This window comes from Odontesthes bonariensis, chromosome 3 (assembly GCF_027942865.1).
Source record: "Odontesthes bonariensis isolate fOdoBon6 chromosome 3, fOdoBon6.hap1, whole genome shotgun sequence".
Classification (NCBI taxonomy): Eukaryota; Metazoa; Chordata; class Actinopteri; order Atheriniformes; family Atherinopsidae; genus Odontesthes; species Odontesthes bonariensis.
The window spans coordinates 7,376,359-7,396,906 of NC_134508.1; the positions used below are offsets into that span (position 1 = coordinate 7,376,359).

The 20,548-nt window shown below is 42.4% G+C and overlaps 1 protein-coding gene across 1 annotated transcript in view; it reads left to right on the forward strand.

The window, feature by feature from the left end:
• The first annotated feature begins 5,777 nt into the window (after positions 1-5,777).
• The window catches only part of tgm8 (transglutaminase 8), a 29,521-nt gene continuing 14,750 nt past the window's right edge, over positions 5,778-20,548 (forward strand). Inside the window, exons 1-5 of the mRNA XM_075462003.1 lie at positions 5,778-5,850; positions 15,853-16,023; positions 17,713-17,967; positions 18,121-18,239; positions 19,293-19,421. Coding sequence (XP_075318118.1) covers positions 5,826-5,850; positions 15,853-16,023; positions 17,713-17,967; positions 18,121-18,239; positions 19,293-19,421 — 699 coding nt within the window. The 5' untranslated portion in view covers positions 5,778-5,825. The remainder of the gene's footprint in view (positions 5,851-15,852; positions 16,024-17,712; positions 17,968-18,120; positions 18,240-19,292; positions 19,422-20,548) is intronic.

Consider the following 20,548-nt stretch of genomic DNA (forward strand, 5'->3'; position numbering starts at 1 on the left):
CCCTCATTTTATATTTTGTTGAAATACACCTGTCATCCTATGGAAGCCTGTTTCTGCCAGTAAAACAAAAAAATATCCCCAAAGTAAGCCATAAATATGAGAGACAAACGTTTTGAGTTATAAGATAAAAAGTCGAAATTATGAGACACAAGTAAAAATCAGTAGATATGAAGGTAATCGTTGTGGTAGTAGAAGTGGTATTGTGTGTTCAACCAGACTTTGCGTAGAACAAGGGAGAGTTATTTTTCTGAAATCATCAAAAGCTGCAGTAACAACTCTCGTGTCCTGTTTGCTACAGTAAACAGATTAACAAACCCTCCAGTTTCACTGCCTTTAGAACTCATTTCTACATCCAAGTGTAATGAGTTTGCAATATTCTTTAATGACAAAGTTCAAGGCATTAAGAATGCAATAATTTCCACAACACAAATAACTACTCTGCAGCCAGCTAGACACCTAGCGCTGACACATTTCACACCTGTTACTGACAAAACTGTCGAAGAGACCATCTGCAGTCTGAGTTCATCAACGTGCTGCCTTGATGAGTTGCCCACTAGATTCCTAAAGTCTGTGCTGAGCAGTTTGTTACCACAACTCGCTCATCTAGTCAACATCTCACTCCAGACTGGAACATTTCCAAAGGCCTTAAAAACTGCTGTCATTAAGCCTCTTCTAAAGAAGAGCAATCTTGATGCCACAGTACTGAACAACTACCGGCCCATATCAAACCTGCCATTCTTAGGCAAAGTCCTAGAAAAAGTTGTATACCAACAGCTTAGTGACTTTCTCCTGTCTAACAATGCTTTTGATACTTTCCAATCAGGCTTTAGGCCCCACCACAGCACTGAGACAGCTCTGATCAAGGTGACAAATGACATCCGCCTGAACACAGATGCAAGTAGAGTCACAGTCTTAGTTCTGCTGGACCTGAGTGCTGCCTTTGACACAGTTGACCATGCGACCTTATTACAGAGGTTAGAAGACTGGGTGGGAATCTCTGGTCGTGCTTTAAACTGGTTCAAGTCCTATCTGGAGGACAAGAAATATTTTGTTGAAATTGGTAACTGTGTCTCGGACCAAATGGCTATGACCTGTGGGGTTCCCCAGGGGTCAATCCTGGGACCCGTATTGTTCAATCTGTACATGCTTCCACTAGGCCAGCTAATACGCAGCTATAATGTGTCCTACCACAACTATGCAGATGACACTCAGATCTACGTGTCACTGACGGCAGGAGAACACGGGCCTGTAGATACATTGTGTCGCTGCATCGAACAGATCAGTGTGTGGATGCAAAACAATTTCCTCCAGCTAAACTCAGACAAAACTGAAATCATTGTCTGTGGCCCACAGAAACAAAGAGAAAGTGTTATCAGTCACCTTGAGACTCTCTCTCTAAAACCTAACTATCAAGTTAGAAATCTCGGGGTAATATTGGACTCAGACCTGAACTTTAACAGCCACATTAAATCTGTAACATAAGCAGCTTTTTACCATCTAAAAAACATTGCCAGAATCAAAGGAATAGTGTCTAAACCAGACTTAGAGAGACTGATCCATGCGTTTGTCTCCAGCAGGTTAGACTACCGTAACGGCCTGCTCACTGGGCTCTCTAAACGGGCTATAAGACAGCTGCAGTACATCCAGAACGCTGCTGCTCGAGTCCTGACTAGAACCAGGAAATACGACCATATTAGTCCAGTGCTCAGGTCTCTGCACTGGCTTCCTGTCGCTCAGAGAATAGACTTTAAAACAGCTCTGCTTGTGTACAAGTCTCTTCACGGTCAAGCGCCAAAGTACATCTCTGACATGTTAGAGCCACATGAACCAACTCGGGCTCTGAGAACCTCAGGGAGGGGTCTCCAGCTGGTGCCCAGAGTCAGGACTAAACAAGGTGAGGCTGCGTTTCAGTTTTATGCTCCTAAAATCTGGAACAGTCTTCCAGAAGATGAGAGACAGGCCTCAACTCCGACAATGTTTAAATCCAGGCTGAAAACAGTTCTATTTAGCTGTGCATATGACACCTGAAAGTATTTTATCTGCACTCTTCACTTTTTAATTACTTAATGATTATTTTAATGGGTTTTAAATTTCTGTCTTTTATTTTTTTAATTCCTTTTTAATGGTTTTATTGCCTTCTTGTGATTTTATGTAGCTGTAAAGCACTTTGAATTGCCCTGTGTATGAATTGTGCTCTATAAATAAAATTGCCTTGCCTAGTGTTAAAAGTTGAATAATTAGCATAATTCGTTAATTGATTTATTGCCATATGATTTTCCAAAAGTCACTTGTTACCTTTTTTCTTCTTCTTTCCCTTCTACTTATATACATCTGAATTACAGTGACTTTGCTGTCACTATTACAGCTGTTGTTATTGTAACTGTGATGATCATTATTAGTAATTTTACTAAAACTGCTGCTATATGAACGCAGTGTATTAATACCACCAGGTGACCAATTCTTATATAATTGCTTTATCTAAAATAAAAAAGAGATAAGAGGGAAATTACTGTTATCATTCTCATTATTATGGGAGCTTTTGCTATAACCACTGTTGCTGCTTTATGAATAAAATGTATTAGTTCTTCTAGCTGAACCATAAGCTGCAGCCAGCCAGGCAGGCCTCATGATGGATCGCAGGGCCCTGTGTTGGGCCCCTCACCCCTTCTTGGCGCTCCGATGCGACCCGCCTGCCTTGCAATGCAGCGTTTATTTTAATGCATCGCACTCACACACTAAAATCGATATATTAAATAAAACAAAAATAAAAAATCCATAAAGAATAAGGAAGGTCTAGTGGAAAGGGGGCCCTCTGGCTTGGGTGGGTCTCCGTGGTTGAGGCCCGACTTGGATGCCTGCCCGGTGTGGGACACAGGATGTACACTGGGCCCACTTTTAATGCAACTGATAACGAGAGAATAACATAATGATAAATCAATAAATCCAAACATAGGTTAAGCACGGCACGTAGATGGTGACACTTTTTCATCTTTTCATACCTTTTTTGTTGCTGCTGCTGTTCGTTTGGTGCTTTTATTTTTTATTTTTGTATGTTTGTTTAACGTCTCGTCTTCATCCTTTTTTTTTTCTTCTTACCAACGACACAAACGCCTATATCGGTGTATCGCTTTTATATCCACGTACAATGTCTCCCTTTTTGACTCATATATGTGACTATGAGGAAAAGTCAACCCGACTATTATCCTACAAAGAAAACACACAGTTTCCGTGTCAATTTACTGTCAGTGATGTCTAACACAACAGATCACCAAACTGTTGTGCAGTGTCATATGAAATGACTTTGTCTCTAATAAAAGGTGTTGGATTATGTGTAATTATCTGATGGCATCACCATCCACCCATCCCTGGTCTCTCATCAACATCAGGGCCCTCATTTTATATCCTGTTGAAATACACCTGTCATTCTATGGAAGCCTGTTTCTGCCAGTAAAAGAAAAAAATATCCCCAAAGTAAGCCATAAATATGAGAGGCAAACGTTTCGAGTTATAAGATAAAAAGTCGAAATTATGAGACACAAGTAAAAATCAGTAGATATAAAGGTAATCGTTGTGGTAGTAGAAGTGGTATTAGTGTTAAAAGTTGAATAATTAGCATAATTCGTTAATTGATTTATTGCCATATGATTTTCCAAAAGTCACTTGTTACCTTTTTCTTCTTCTTTCCCTTCTACTTATATACATCTGAATTACAGTGACTTTGCTGTCACTATTACAGCTGTTGTTATTGTAACTGTGATGATCATTATAAGTAATTTTACTAAAACTGCTGCTATATGAACGCAGTGTATTAATACCACCAGGTGACCAATTCTTATATAATTGCTTTATCTAAAATAAAAAAGAGATAAGAGGGAAATTACTGTTATTATTCTCATTATTACGGGAGCTTTCGCTATAACCACTGTTGCTGCTTTATGAATAAAATGTATTAGTTCTTCTAGCTGAACCATAAGCTGCAGCCAGCCAGGCAGGCCTCATGATGGATCGCAGGGCCCTGTGTTGGGCCCCTCACCCCTTCTTGGCGCTCCGATGCGACCCGCCTGCCTTGCAATGCAGCGTTTATTTTAATGCATCGCACTCACACACTAAAATCGATATATTAAATAAAACAAAAATAAAAAATCCATAAAGAATAAGGAAGGTCTAGTGGAAAGGGGGCCCTCTGGCTTGGGTGGGTCTCCGTGGTGGAGGCCCGACTTGGATGCCTGCCCAGTGTGGGACACAGGATGTACACTGGGCCCACTTTTAATGCAACTGATAACGAGAGAATAACATAATGATAAATCAATAAATCCAAACATAGGTTAAGCACGGCACGTAGATGGTGACACTTTTTCATCTTTTCATACCTTTTTTGTTGCTGCTGCTGTTCGTTTGGTGCTTTTATTTTTTATTTTTGTATGTTTGTTTAACGTCTCGTCTTCATCCTTTTTTTTTCTTCTTACCAACGACACAAACGCCTATATCGGTGTATCGCTTTTATATCCACGTACAATGTCTCCCTTTTTGACTCATATATGTGACTATGAGGAAAAGTCAACCCGACTATTATCCTACAAAGAAAACACACAGTTTCCGTGTCAATTTACTGTCAGTGATGTCTAACACAACAGATCACCAAACTGTTGTGCAGTGTCATATGAAATGACTTTGTCTCTAATAAAAGGTGTTGGATTATGTGTAATTATCTGATGGCATCACCATCCACCCATCCCCACATGCATGCACCCTGGTCTCTCATCTGGAAGCTTGTTTCTGCCAGTAAAATAAAAAAATATCCCCAAAGTAAGCCATAAATATGAGAGACAAACGTTTCGAGTTATAAGATAAAAAAGTGTAAATTATGAGACACAAGTAAAAAGTAGATATGAAGGTAATCGTTGTGGTAGTAGAAGTGGTATTAGTGTTAAAAGTTGAATCATTAGCATAATTCATTAATTGATATATTGCCATATGATTTTGCAAAAGTCACTTGTTACCTTACCTTGTGTAATTACACAACAGTGTAATTATCTGATGGCATTACCATCCACCCATCCCCAAATGCATGCGCCCTGGTCCTCACTTTCAAATTACCAACGTCAACATTTTTTCTTCTTCTTTTCCTTCTACTTAGATACGCCTTAATTACAAGACACAAGAGTAAAAATTATAAGATATAAAAGTTATAATCATGAGAATAAAAGTCGAAATTGTGAGATAAAAGTAAAAATCTGAGATGCAAAGTCATGAATAAGGCAAAAAGCCGAAATTTATAACGTACAAAAGTCAAAATTATGAGATAAAAAAGTAATTATTATATAAAAAGTTGAAATTATGAGACTTTTGAGGCAAAAGTACAAATGATACGTTTTAAAATGAGATTATGAGATGGATATTCAACTGTAAAGAAGGTATTAGAGGAAACTTCTGCAAATGTTCGGTGTCCAGTGTGCGAGTTTAAAGCCTTACAGACTTTTTATCTTGTAATTTCAGAATTATGCTCCGCTCTGCTGTTTAAAACTGACTCCTAACTCTGTTGAGATGTTGGCGCTCACACAAACACATTCTCTGGACTCCACAAAAACTAATTATGTGACACAGTGACAGTGAGCTGTCAATCACAGACGTCCCTCATTTTATATCCTGCTTCGCTGCTGGGGAATCTCTGAGGTTGCAACACACACTTTTCAACAATGTGAAGAGGGGTTGGGCGTGACAGGTTTTTAAAATCCACTTGGGACAAGACACATGTCAGTGTGCTGCTGAGAGCCTGCCGGAGCGCATCTGTCTGATTTTAAGAGAAGAGAGAAAGTCCTGAAGAGATGACGGCCGAGTTTACCCAGTCCGGTAGGTAGAGTGGTTTTTCTGCACAGTAGGTTAGAGGATTAGAACTTCTTCATCATATGTTGCTCTGTGAGGTTCTCTGTTAGACTGAGTTAGAAACTTCAGAACTGGGTGCTGTGTGTGTGCTATGCGAATGAAAGCCTTAATGTATATGTTTAAAACTTTAACAATGATAAAAAAGTCTTGGAAACAGTTTCAGTTTCATGTCCCCAGGTCACATGGATAACTCCATATTCGGCCTACACCAGTGACCAGAAAATGTTAAAATTTCTCCACATGAACATTAAATACTAGTTTTATAATCCAGGCTTCAAAACTGCGGGATGACAATGTAAAAAACGTCATGGTTTTGGGTCGCGTCAGGTGACAGAAACCACAACCAGTGCCTACTGAAATGTGTCGTCTCTGACAACTATATCAACAACTAACTTTAAACGTTACTTAATTAGAAAAGTGAGTTATCGTGGCAAAGTGTTCAAATAAAAAGACTTTGGGAAAAGATTGTGTATACTAGAGTAAATTGGAACCTGTGATCGCTCTCTCAAAGCTCAACGGTTAAGCGCCAAAGTCGCAATATTGCGACAAGAAGCGGTGTTGACTTTAACAGACGGTAGAGCCAAGCAGAGTGTCAAATTTGCCTTATACTCCCGTCCACTAGTTGGCAGACATCCCGAACTTATACTTTGGCTCGGAATACGTCACACTGTAATGAAAAATGTTCGAGGAAGTCCCTTCTACGTTGTAGGAGAAAAAAACAGAGAAAGTGTGCCACGGATCTTGATTGCTGAAGCGGTATTGCTGGATTACAAGAGTTAGAGACAAATAAATAAAAGATGACTGCAAAAAAGTGTACTTATAGTGATGTGATGGGTTTCCTATTCGCCGATTCTGATTCAGAAGGGGAAAATCTTTCTTTTGGAGATGATGGTCAGTCAACTAGTGAGCTCGCTGAGCATGGTGCGTCTTTGCATGGCAATGGCGGTGCTAATGTACTAGCACACGACCCTTTGCCTAACAAAGTTAGTGGAAAGGCTACTAGGAGTGTTGGTATAGGGGGGCTGGTGGGAATGGTGGAAACAGTGTAGGTGAGAGTAGCGCTGGGACCAGCGTGAGTGTCAATTCTTTCTACCGTGCTAGCCATGGTGGTGCTTTACTGCGCGGCAGTGCTGCGGCTGTGCAACGCACCAATGTCTCCAAAGCACAAAACACTACATTTTCCAACTCTTTGCCCAACACAAGCAGGGGTAAACGGGGGCATAGTGTCCGTAGAAGGGCTGGTGGGTGTCGGATTGGCTGCAGGGGTGGTCTGAATAGGGCGGAAAGTAGCGAAGATGAAGCGTTGCTAAATGGGAGAGGGGGTGAGAGGAATGAACGTGGCCGGAGTGCCCGTGGGAGAGGTGTACGTGGTAGAGGCAGCAGGAGGAGGCTAAACAGGGCTGGAGATGGTGACTGGGTCTTTTTGAGAGATGAGGAAGTTTTACAGGAATGGATAAAACCCTTTGATGAGGCAATTGGCTATTGTGGTGATAGAGAAATTCAGACTGAATCACAACCTCTCGATTTTCTGTCCCTCTTTCACTACCAACTTGGTGTTTACATGTGTTTGCTACTATATGGCACAGCAGTAGTCAAAATGTACAATTCTTAGGTGCTGTTTACACATACCCGGGTATTTTGATAAACGAAGACCTTTCCCTTCGTTTGTGCCTTTCATTTATACACAAACGGAGTTTTTTCCTCCGAAAACGAAACTAAAAAAAAACTCCGGCAAAAGTGGAGATTTTTTAAAAACTCCGTTTAGCATTTGCGTGTAAACTGGTTGAAAGAGACAAAAACTGAGTTTTTGTGGAGTTGTCGTCATAGTACAGAGCCCCGCCCCTATCCGCCATGTTGGCAGAATGCTAGCTGAAAACGCCATTCTCTCCATTCATTGTTTATCTGGCAAGCATGGAGGTACTAGCAGCATTTCTGTTGTTGAGAGCTATACTCGCTTGTGTGATTTTGAAAATTACAGTCATACAATGTATTGAACAACAAAGACATTTTTCACGGCTTTAGCAGTTTTATAGTCCAGCGCAACGTGTAAAAGTAGCTCAGTCTCGCTATCAGTCCACACACATGAGCCTGGCGCCATATTTTCTTCTTGAAAAGGATCCGGAAGTTCTTCCTGTCAGCGGTTCTCTATTAGGCTTCTGATTGGCTTGTGTGGAATTCTCATTGTTCTAACACTGCCACCGTCAGGCTTGGCGTAATTTAACAGCTCTTGATAGCGTATTTATGTGGATCAATGTAGACGTGTTTTTTTTTTAAAAACGGGGCTGTGTACCTAGTTTTTTTTGCAAACGAAGGTTAGAAAATACCCGGGTATGTGTAAACAGTTTATTATACTGTTTTCCTGTCCATTTGTTATGTGGTTAGCATAATAAAAGGGACAGGGAATAATCTGTCTAAACAATTTCAACATCCATTCAAAATATCAATCTTGAAAGTTGGCCGCCACTATCTGGTGTCAAAGTATGCAAATTAGATTAGTAAATTATTCCCCACATACACTTAGGGTGATTCTCAATATTGTGCCAACTGTCTGTGTGCTGTGCCTTGCCATGAGAGGTTCCACACTCTAAAGAACTACAAACTGTAATCTGGATAGATGGGCACAGATAAGGCCTCTGCTTCTGAAAATCGCCTACTGTTTATATGAGTTTTGTAGTATAATAATGGTTATAATTTGCAACATTTGGCTTACAATTCACTGTTTGCTTGTCCATTTGATATGTGGATAAAATAACAGATGGATGGAGGGGTGGATATGATGAAAAAAGTTCAACAGTATCAACAATATCATTTATTTCCTGAGAATTATCGAATTCCAAAATGGCCGCCACCATATGACGTCATAATATGCAAATTAGATAGGAAAATTTACAACCTACATGAAATTCAGGTCATTCCCAATATGTTTCTCATTTCCACTTTGTCTCTATCTCTAACCATTTAGAAGCCACAGCCTTTTGAAATTTAGATGTCAAAATCTAGTCTTTTTTAAAAAAAAACCTGGCGCCTAAAGGGTTAACTCTACCAACCACATTCATGATGAAAACACAACACATTACGCTTTAAAAACTACTTGGTTGAGGTTTGGTATTTCAAACCAGGAGTTTAAAGTTAGGAAAACATCATAACTGGGAATAAAACAGACACAACTCCCCCTGTGCTAAATGCACACAAACCAGAGGTGCTGCTGACATAGTTCACTTTGTAAATTATGCTGCATGGCACAAATTAAGCTCACATTAAGACTGTTTTTTTTTTCTGTGAGCCCGTACTCCTGAATAATAACTGAGCTGTTATTTCATCTGCTCACTGGTTCAGAGTTAATCAGGAACAATAAATTAAAGGTTCAGTTCGGTGGATTCTCAGATAAGAAATGAATCAAGTGTGATGAATTATTGGAAGTATAAGAATAATTTAGATCCATTAAATAGTCCTACGTGGGGGAATATTTGGGGAACTACTTTAGATTATTCATCTGTGATCCTAATTTGAGAATCTCTCATTTTCTTGAGCAGATAGTTGATAACTTATCAACAAATACTGAATAATTAATGGTTGGGAGCTACTAACTAACCCATTATGATCTAAGGTTATTAAACTTTTAACTAAAACCTTTTAGTCCTTTGTCCCTGAAGAAGCTAGAAACATGTATATATGATCTTTTGGGGTTTCAATGCAATCACAAAAAGCAAGTGTTACATCGCTTTCGGTTCGAAAAGTAAAGCGATTACCTTTAATATGCTAACGACTCTCCCTGCATCAGGTTTGTTTTTGTCTGTGACTGAAACTTTCACACATGCTGATAATAATTTAAACGCTTTCCAGGCTGTTGTTCGAAGGCTCAAAGCAGACGGGTGTGTCATAGTATTTTCCAGGGCTTACCTGTTGAGACATGCCCCATTCACACATTAATTCTTCTGTGTGCAACAATAGTGACATGTTGCTGTGAGCCGGTTTACATATTTTAGGTGCCACCTTGCCCTGGTTTCTATTACTAGACCGTACGGCAATACGTCATGTGGCGCCCTGTGACTTCTGCAGGCAGTTCGTTGAACAGGATCCAGGATCCACTCCCACTGTCTGTGGGAGGCTGCTCAGGAATTTGGTTTTAATGGTTGAGTGACGTGTAAACACCTCATTTAAGTTGCCATGTAAAAGCTGTCAGAATATTTGTTTCAAAGCATTTTAATGACAACGAGGAAGTGTAATGGACATGATTCACACTGAAATGTCATTAAATGTCATTTAAATGTTGACTTTTATGGCCGGAAACAATATTTCGGCTCCTGGCTTTGACAGAAGTCAGACTGAACTGTTTTCAAACATACTGTGGACAAGATGTTGTGAAAATCCTGAACATTTTCAGGATATTTTTGAAAATGTAGCTTTTTGTTATGTTAGCAGAGTTTGTTCGTGCTAAGTTGAGCTTAATATTTACTTACTGTCAATTTCATACCAGTTGAGACAGCCTGGGGAGATGATTTTAGTGGCTGATCCAACAGTTTAAGCGTAGAAACGCGACCCGGAAGTTAAAATCCAGCGTCTGTTTGTATAAAAATCAAGCTCAGAGCAACACAATGTGGTGTCTAAACAAACTGAAGTGTGATATCAACTTCTCTGTACACCCATCCATCCATCATCTTCCGCTGGTCCGGGGATCGGGTCGCGGGGGCAGCAGCTTGAGCAAAGAGACCCAGACGTTCCTGTCCCCGGCCACTTCCTCCAGCTCTTCCGGGGGGACCCCGAGGCGTTCCCAGGCCAGCCGAGAAACATAGTCTCTCCAACGTGTCCTGGGTCTTCCCCGGGGCCTCCTCCCAGTGGGACGGGCCCGGAACACCTCACCGGGGAGGCGTCCAGGAGGCATTCTCACCAGATGCCCGAGCCACCTCATCTGACTCCTCTCGATGCGGAGGAGCAGCGGTTCTACTCCGAGCCCCTCCCGGATGACCGAGCTTCTCACCCCATCTCTAAGGGAGAGCCCAGACACCCTGCGGAGGAAACTCATTTCGGCCGCTTGTATTCGCGATCTCGTTCTTTCGGTCACTACCCACAGCTCGTGACCATAGGTGAGGGTAGGAACATAGTTTGACCGGTAAATCGAGAGCTTCGCCTTCTGGCTCAGCTCCTTCTTCACCACGACGGGCCGGTGCAGAGCCCGCATCACTGCGGACGCCGCACCGGTCCGCCTGTCAATCTCCTGTTCCCTTCGTCCCTCACTCGTGAACAAGACCCCGAGATACTTGAACTCCTCCACTTGGGGAAGGATCTCATTCCCGACCCGGAGAGAGCATTCCACCCTTTTCCGGCCGAGGACCATGGTCTCGGATTTGGAGGTGCTGATTCTCATCCCAGCCGCTTCACACTCGGCTGCGAACCGCTCCAGTGAGAGCTGAAGGTCACGGCCTGAGGACGCCAACAGAACCAAATCGTCCGCAAAAAGCAGAGACCCGATTCTGAGGTCGCCAAACCGGACCCCCTCAACGCCCTGGCTGCGCCTAGAAATTCTGTCCATAAAAATTATGAACAGAATCGGTGACAAAGGGCAGCCTTGACGGAGTCCAACCCTCACAGGAAACATGTCCGACTTACTGCCGGCAATGCGGACCAAACTCTGACACCGGTCATACAGAGACCGAACAGCCCATATCAAGGAGTCCGGCACTCCATACTCCCGGAGCACCCCCCACAAGAGTCCCCGAGGGACACGGTCGAACGCCTTCTCCAAGTCCACAAAACACATGTAGACCGGTTGGGCGAACTCCCATGCTCCCTCCAGGATCCTGCCGAGGGTATAGAGCTGGTCCACTGTTTCACGGCCAGGACGAAAACCACACTGCACCTCCTGAATCCGAGATTCGACTATCCGTCGGATCCTCCTCTCCAGTACCCCCGAAAAGACCTTACCAGGGAGGCTGAGGAGTGTGATCCCCCTATAGTTGGAACACACCCTCCAGTCCCCCTTTTTAAAGAGGGGGACCACCACCCCGATCTGCCAGTCCAGAGGCACTGCCCCCGATGTCCACGCGATGCTGCAGAGGCGTGTCAACCAAGACAGCCCCACAACATCCAGAGCCTTGAGGAACTCAGGACGGACCTCATCCACCCCCGGGGCCTTGCCACCGAGGAGTTTTTTGACCACCTCGGCGACCTCAGCCCCAGAGATGGGAGGTCCCACGTCCGAGCTCCCCAACTCTGCTTCCTCATCGGAAGGCGTGTCGGTAGGATTGAGGAGGCCCTCAAAGTATTCCCCCCACCGACTCACGACGTCCCTAGTTGAGGTCAGCAGAGCCCCGCCCTCACCATACACGGTGTTGACGGTGCACCGCTTTCCCCCCCTGAGCCGCTGGATGGTGGACCAGAATCTCCTCGAAGACGGTAACTGGCTGTCAGGTGGTAGTGCGCTGTCATGACCGCACTATAATGTGGTGTATAAAGACAAAATCTAAAGTATTCAAAAATGGCTTCTCTGTACACGATGTAAGAATTTCCTAAAAGAAATCTCCTCATTGCACGCACGATGGCAGCCACACATCGACTGCCGCTGTTCAGCTGTGACTCAGATTTACGCCGGTTAAATCCCAGAACTTCGTCTTTGGTACCATTTCAAGCGATCAAGCTTAAAGGACAAGACCGTTTTTTGGACATTGGGCCCTTGATTTCACATTATAACATGATGTTCTACTCACCCCTGCTTGTTGTTGGTAATTTGGAGCTGTTCCGAAGATATTCGAGAGGCGTCTGGCTGCTCTCTTGAGATATTCGGCCATGAAACGGTTTCCTATGGGCAACGTTATACAGGCACAAACTATGCTGTTTATAATTTATTAATTACTGTACACTAGCACTGATAACGTGGAGGTGCGTCGCTTACTTAAAAAAATCTGGGTAACTGTAATTTTGATTTTTTGATTTTTTACCATTTTTTGGCCCCAATACTGATACCGATACCTGGCTGTGCAGTATCGGCCGATACCGATACCACTCTGTTTTTAAAAAAAATTATATATATATACATATATATATATATATAATTTTTTTTTTTTTTTTCAAACAGAGTGGTATCGGTATATATATGTATATATATATATACATATATATATATATATATATATATATATATGAAGAGCTGCATACTACTTGGATGTCAAATGTAAAATCTTTAGTAGTTTACAAGTTCATAAAACACATGGGGTGGGGGGCTCCGATCTAATGGAGAGAGAGAAGGATTGGGAACGCAGGCTTCCTTGGTCGCGACACACACGACAAGCTAACCCTTAACACAGCACACGGAATGAAAACCCACTACAAGTCAGGAGCTTCACTACCTTTAAGGCACGCTTTAAACACAGCACACGGAATGAAAACCCACTACAAGTCAGGCTAGCTTCACTAGCTTTAAGGCACGGTTTAAACACAGCACACGGAATGAAAACCCACTACAAGTCAGGCTAGCGTCACTAGCTTTAAAGGCCTACAGAAAGGTGATTTTTTGCACAAAACTGAAATGGCAGATCGATTCCTTATATAGCATGGAATTGTTTTATGATTTTAAAATTAATTTTAGGCCCCTGGATAGTCCTGATTAGACCCAATAAACTATCACCACATTTGATTCGAATTTTGGCAAACCGACGATAGGTGCGTGACGTCACGAGTGCACTAAACAATAAACATGTCTGATACCAGTAGTTCCAGTAGCGAAGCCAGCAGTTTGCCAGACCTGGACAGCTTCTTCACGGCAAATTTTGATGTGTGCCGCGGGACGTCGCTTGGAAATATAAAACGTTGGGTTCAGTGCAGTTTTTATTGCGAGTAGATGTACGAAGTGCGTGTGTTGCCCTCAGCAGCTCACACCACCGGGGACAGAGGAAGCAGAGAGACCTGCGGTCTTGTGTCTGTGTCTCCCTGGCGGAGAGCGGACACACCGCGGGATGGTTGCCCTGAAATCAGCGATCGTCGGGGCTCTTGATGATCGCTCTCCCGGCTGATTTCAGGACAACCATCCCGCGGTGTGTCCGCTCTCCGCCAGGTGGATTCCCCCTGAGTGTCCGCACCGCAGGGAGCTGAACACGGCGGGATGGCTCCGGCTGATTTCACCAGAGAGGAGGCAGGCGGACAGGGAGACACAGACACAAGTTCCGACCGCAGGTCTCTCTGCTTCCTCTGTCCCCGCAACATTTGAAACTTTTCAGGTGAGAAAGTAGTCGTTTAGATGCCCAACGTGTTGAAAACCTGACAAAATACCGGCTGTTTACCATTTTGTTCCGACGAATTCGGCGCTGCTAAAGCTAGCCGCAGTGAGCTAACGCACTTCCTGTTATTTTCACAAAATAAAATACCCGTTGCCTTTTATCATAGGGAAAACAGGAAGTGAACCTACCCTCGTTGTAGCTAGCTTGAAACTGCCGTTTTGACAGGAAATGACGGTATGCCGGGTTGCCGCCGTCCTGCAGTGCTTCTGTCTTCTGACAAAGTCGCTAAATTGGCAACACGGCAGCCAGGAAAAACCATTGCACTTGTGACGTCGCACGGAAGCCCCGCCCCCAGTCTGCAATTCCAGGAAGGTTTCCTAGCGGCAAATTCAAAATCGCAAATTTCATGCGTTTATGAAATGTTTTGGTGTAGAGTCCAATAATCATTATTGTTCCTCTGTGTATGTATTATCATTATGTATTGGGTGTAGTGTCAGCTTTCTGTAGGCCTTTAAGGCACGCTTTAAACACAGCACACGGAATGAAAACCCACTACAAGTCAGGCTAGCTTCACTAGCTATAAGGCACGCTTTAAACACAGCACACGGAATGAAAACCCACTACAAGTCAGGCTAGCTTCACTAGCTTTAAGGCACGCTTTAAACACAGCACACGGAATGAAAACCCACTACAAGTCAGGCTAGCTTCACTAGCTTTAAGGCACGCTTTAAACAGAGCACACGGAATGAAAACCCACTACAAGTCAGGCTAGCTTCACTAGCTTTATGGCACGCTTTAAACACAGCATACGGAGTGAAAACCCACTACAAGTCAGGCTAGCTTCACTAGCTTTAAGGCACGCTTTAAACACAGCACACGGAATGAAAACCCACCAAAAGTCAGGCTAGCTTCACTGGCTTTAAGGCACACTTTAAACATAGCACACGGAATGAAAACCCACCAAAAGTCAGGCTAGCTTCACTGGCTTTAAGGCACGCTTTAAACACAGCACACGGAATGAAATCCCACCACAAGTTCACTAGCTTTAAGGCACGCTTTAAACAGCACACAGAGTCAACACACCACAGAACACGCGGCTAACCTGCAGCATATGGCGCCCGTTTAACCACAGACCCGTCACTCCTCCCCACGCAACCCCACCAATCAATACCACATAAAAATAGGCCGACCTATACATAAACACTAAAACACGAAGTTAAAAGGAGAGGAATACTTAACTCGCCCACTTGGCGAGACCCTCCCCCGGGGTCTGAGCTTGTGCCGCCGTCCAACTCCCCGGGGCTTTGCTGGACGGCGAAGACGGTAACTGGCTGTCAGCTGGTAGTGCGCTGTCACGACCGCACTATAATGTGGTGTATAAAGACAAAATCTAAAGTATTCAAAAATGGCTAAAACGGGCTCCTACCTCTGAAGGTTGATATGTGAATGCATCGGTTAGAGCTGAACTTTAACCACTGTGGTGATTACTGACACCGCAGTTCAAACTGTTTCCATATCTCATGTCTCATGGACAGAATCAAACAACCATGCACGCTCACACTCACTCTTAGGGTCAATTTAGAGACCCCAGTTTACTTGACACGCATGTTTTTTGATGGTTGGGCGAAGGAAAGGAAAAGGAAAGCTTTTAACATAAAAGAGATGATCCAGTAAACATTAAAAACTGTGACAATCATTTTAAATTAATCACCATTTTTATTACTGTCAAAGAGTTTCTATGTTTTTTCATTTCTTTTAGTTTTTAAAGGAGTGGAGCTCCACGGTGCGACCAACAAGAGAGAACACAACACCCATGAAATCTCAGGAGATCTGCTGGTTGTGAGGCGAGGCCAGCCCTTCCAACTGACTCTAACCCTGACCAAACCTTTCAGCCCTGACCTCCATCCTCTCACCATCACTGCAGCTACGGGTTGGTCTTTTTGAATTATTTGTTATTAATCATTTTTGATAAATGCGATATCTGGGCTGCTGCCCAAAACCTAAATACACTTTTATTATTAATGTGGTAGAAATAAAAAGATGGGGACAGTCGGTGAGGAGCTGCCATGACATGGGTACGTCAGGCACGAAACGTCTAGTGAAAAACAAATGATGGATATATAACGACATAACTCGTTATTGTCGTGTTAACTCATTAATTATTTAACGCCGATTTATATTTAATCGCGCATTAAAGGTGGCGGGGTAGGGGATCTTTTTCTGGAACATTTTTTTACATGTTGCTTGAAATACTCTTCACACCCCCATTGCAACCAATTAATTAAAAGTTTTGACACAAATATGAAAAGTTTTAGTGGCCTCTAGAACGTACAATCCAGGAAAAACAGTATCCAATCATGCTGAACGGACCTTTAACGATGATTGGATTCTGATGCCGTCTATCAAACTGCATCTGCTCCTCCCTCCCCCTCCTTCCCCCTGTGCGCGTACCCTGCTCCGTGAACGAATTACGCGTCCAGAAGCTTGGCAGGAAGCTAAACTAGAGCCAGCTTGGCTAGCACCTAGCATTATTAAACGTATAGTTAGCATATACTAAATACTAAATACGGCAACGATCGATGCTTGCTGTCAGAACAGCGCTCGTGCACCTTCGTGCTCGTGCGCGTTCATGTACTCTAGAGGCGTGGCTTCAGGGGGAAAGTGAAGAAAAGGGTTGGGACTTTTGACCTGTGTATTTTCAAAATTAGGCTTCGCTGGACTCAAAATCCAGGATCTCCTACCCTACCTTTAACGCAGTTTTTTTTTTAATATATTATTTTATGACTTTATTTTTAATTTTGGGGGGGGGGGGTTGTGCCTTTAATGGATAGGAAAGTTCAGAGAGAAAGGAAGCAGGGGACAGAGAGAGGGGGAACGACATGCAGCACAGGGCCGTCCGATGCGGGCCTCGAACCGTGTTTTTATTTTAGCTTTTATTTTGTAAAAACCTGTTGCTCACAGGCTTTTATTTTGTAAAAGTTCTTCCAGACGGCGGAGTCGACAGAACCAAAGTCATCTGTAAACACTGCCAAGTTGAACTGTCTTCTCAGCGTAGTAGTTCCAGTCTAAAATATCACTTAAAGGCAAAACACACAACTGATAGCAGCAAGTCATTCAAGGAAACAGACAGTGGAGCGAGGCTTCTACATAAAAACTACAGAAAGATGCTGATGTTAAAAGTGTGTTTGCACAACAAATGTTATGGCACTTTCATTCATATGGCAGCACATTTAAAATAAAACTAAATGCTAAAAGCTATACGCTACTTTTGGATTCATTTTTGGATTTTGCGTACAAATGCGATTAATCGTGATTAATCAGAGAAATCATGTGATTAATTAGATTTAAAAATTATAATCGTTGCCCAGCCCTAATATTTTTACCTACGCTAACCGCTCAGCTTTCACATGGCCTGATGTGGGACCAAAATGGTGACTTCATGTCGTCTCATGTCATCAAGTTCATGTGGCTTTCATGATCGACTGAATTATCGTCTTTACAGGAACATTATTGGAGAGGCTATTCTTCCAATACGCCCTCGCGGTAAACGAACGTAATCGTTGCCCATAATACATAGAGAATATTGTTGCCTGACTCCCTCCGTGGCTTCTTTCTGCAGGAGAATATCCGTCTGAGGCCATGGGGACGATGTCACGTTTTGGTATCCCGGACAAAGTACAGCGTTCCCCGTCTGCCAAGGCGGTGTGGAAGGCAGAGCTCGTGAGGAGCTCTTCCCCACAAACAGGCATCCTGACTCTGAGCATTACACCCTCGGCTGACTCCCCCATAGGGGAGTACAAGCTGTCAGGGAAGCACAGGGGCGAAGAAAAGGTGCTGGCCAGTCTGGTGGTGCTCTTCAACCCCTGGTGTCCCGGTAAGCTTGTCTTCTCTTTCTGTCTTTCTATAAACTGTCGTCTTTCTCATTGATTCATTGATATTTATCATGTTTGGTACTTCATTATGCTGATAGTTTTTCTATATTTCAACAGACGGGATATTTATGTCTGTATTATTTATTTTTTTGTAGACGACTCCGTGTTTCTGTCCTTTGAGGAGCAGAAACAAGAGTACGTGATGAACGAACAAGGAATAATCTACAGCGGAAGCACAAACTACATCTCTGGAATGAACTGGAACTACGGGCAGGTACAGGAACACACACCTGTTGTATGTTTTACTGTGTTAGTGACGAGTCAGTCAGACAACAAAAACATTGTCACGGTTGGGAGGTGGAGGCGAGGAAGGAGGATCCAGATGCAGATACGGGACAGGAGGAAAGTTAAAGTTTGTTTAATTAGGAAGAAAAAAATCATCGCAACGCTGGAGTAGCAAAAAGCTAAACTAGAAGAAGAAACAAAATCATACAGAACATTACGAGGGGAAAATGAGGAAAGGTGAGGAAAGGGCAAGACTAAAAAGCGACGAACCAGAAAAGACAGAAAAAATACATGGATCGTGACAAACATTACACCAGTGATGGTGTTTTTTTTATCTTATTTAACATTTTATTTCAATACGTTAAATTCCTTTCGGAATGGTAAGAAACCCTTGATTTATAAAAGTATGATATTTTAGTTTTAAACCCACCTAAATTCATTTATACGGTCTAGATTCACCTTTTTGAATCTTTCAGTCAATGATTTCAAGTGGTACAATTTCAAAAACTACTTTAAATTAGTGTTGTCATATCTGATCTTTACCGCGTTATCATTGTGGCCAAAAGCAATCTGAGCATCATAGTTTAAAAGCAACTTTTTTCCTTTTTTTTTGGCTGTAATCAAATTACACACAAATGAAGGAGATCAGCAACTTAATTAAGTTTTGATTTTATCTGCTGAGATTAAATCACAACATCATAACATGTGCATCAACATTTTATACTTTTAACATCACAACTACCATCAGTACTTCTATACTGTAAATTTCGGTACCCTACATAAAAGATTTCAGCTATCTTTGACCTGTCTTTTAAATGTAATTCAATGTATTTTATTCTTGAACTTTTTTAATTGTAAATCCTAAAAAAATTGGCCAATCGCTTTCCAGTGAATTTATTTAAAATGCAGATGTTCAGGCTCGTCATTTGATCAGATTAAGCGTGAATAAGGCCGCTTAGATATTTTACAAAGGGAAGTTTAAATGCTGAAACACCTGCAGATGTTTCCATGAACAAAGTTAAGTTTCTCTCTTCTTGTCCAGTTTGAGGAGGACATGGTGAAGATTTGCTTGAAGATACTGGACGTCAGCAACGAGCACCTGCGTGATCCAGCTGTAGACGTCTCCGCTCGCTCTGACCCCATCTACGTCGGCCGCGTGCTCAGCGCCATGGTGGGACACACTCTTTACGTCTTACACACACCTCCTGGCAAACCTTTTAGAAGCTGGCATGACATTTTTGTAGGGCTGGGCAACGTTTAAAAATATTTAATCTAATTAATCACATTTTAATCGCATTTGTACGCAAAATCCAAAAATGAATTCAAAAGTAGTGTATAGCTTTTAGCATTTAGTTTTATTTTAAATGTGCTGCCATATGAATGAAAGTGCCATAACATTTGTTGTGCAAACACACTTTTAACATCAGCATCTTTCTGTAGTTTTTATGTAGAAGCCTCGCTCCACTGTCTGTTTCCTTGAATGACTTGCTGCTATCAGTTGTGTGTTTTGCCTTTAAGTGATATTTTAGACTGGAACTACTACGCTGAGAAGACAATTCAACTTGGCAGTGTTTACAGATGACTTTGGTTCTGTCGACTCCGCCGTCTGGAAGAACTTTAACATGAAAATGGCCGAGTAAAAGTTCCGTACCCTTCTCCATGTTTGGTGGATCCGCCAATTACTTTCTTTTCCGGTTCCGCAGCAGACAGCAACAGACTTTTACAAAATAAAAGCCTGTGAGCAACAGACTTTTACAATAATAAAAGCCTGTGAGCAACAGACTTTTACAATAGAAAAATAAATTAAATTAAAAAAATAATAATAATAATTTAAAAAAACTGCGTTAATGCGCGATAAAATATTTATCAGCGTTAAATAATTAACAAGTTGTGAAAGCAGGGTTTTCAGTGTGATGGGAACTCTATTTATAAAGCACATTTCATCCAATATACCTCATTTACTTCACGCTTAATAAACAGCATACCACAAAACAAACTGAACCATTTAAAAACATTAAACTTTATTAAACTGACATCACAGCGCATCTACCTGTAGAGACAGCCATTAACCAAAGCCTGTGTTTGAACAGGAAAGTTTTAAGGTTGGCTCTTATTATGAGATTAAAAGATTTAGTAATTGTTGACTCTGTCCAAGCCTCTGGCATCTCACAGGGTGTGCAGCAACAGCTGTCTGATGTCTGATGATTATTTTTATAACCTTCAAACTGAGAGCAACCTGACTGCTGTCTGCCACACACATGGTCACATGATCTCAATGGAATGAATCATCAAAGTCTT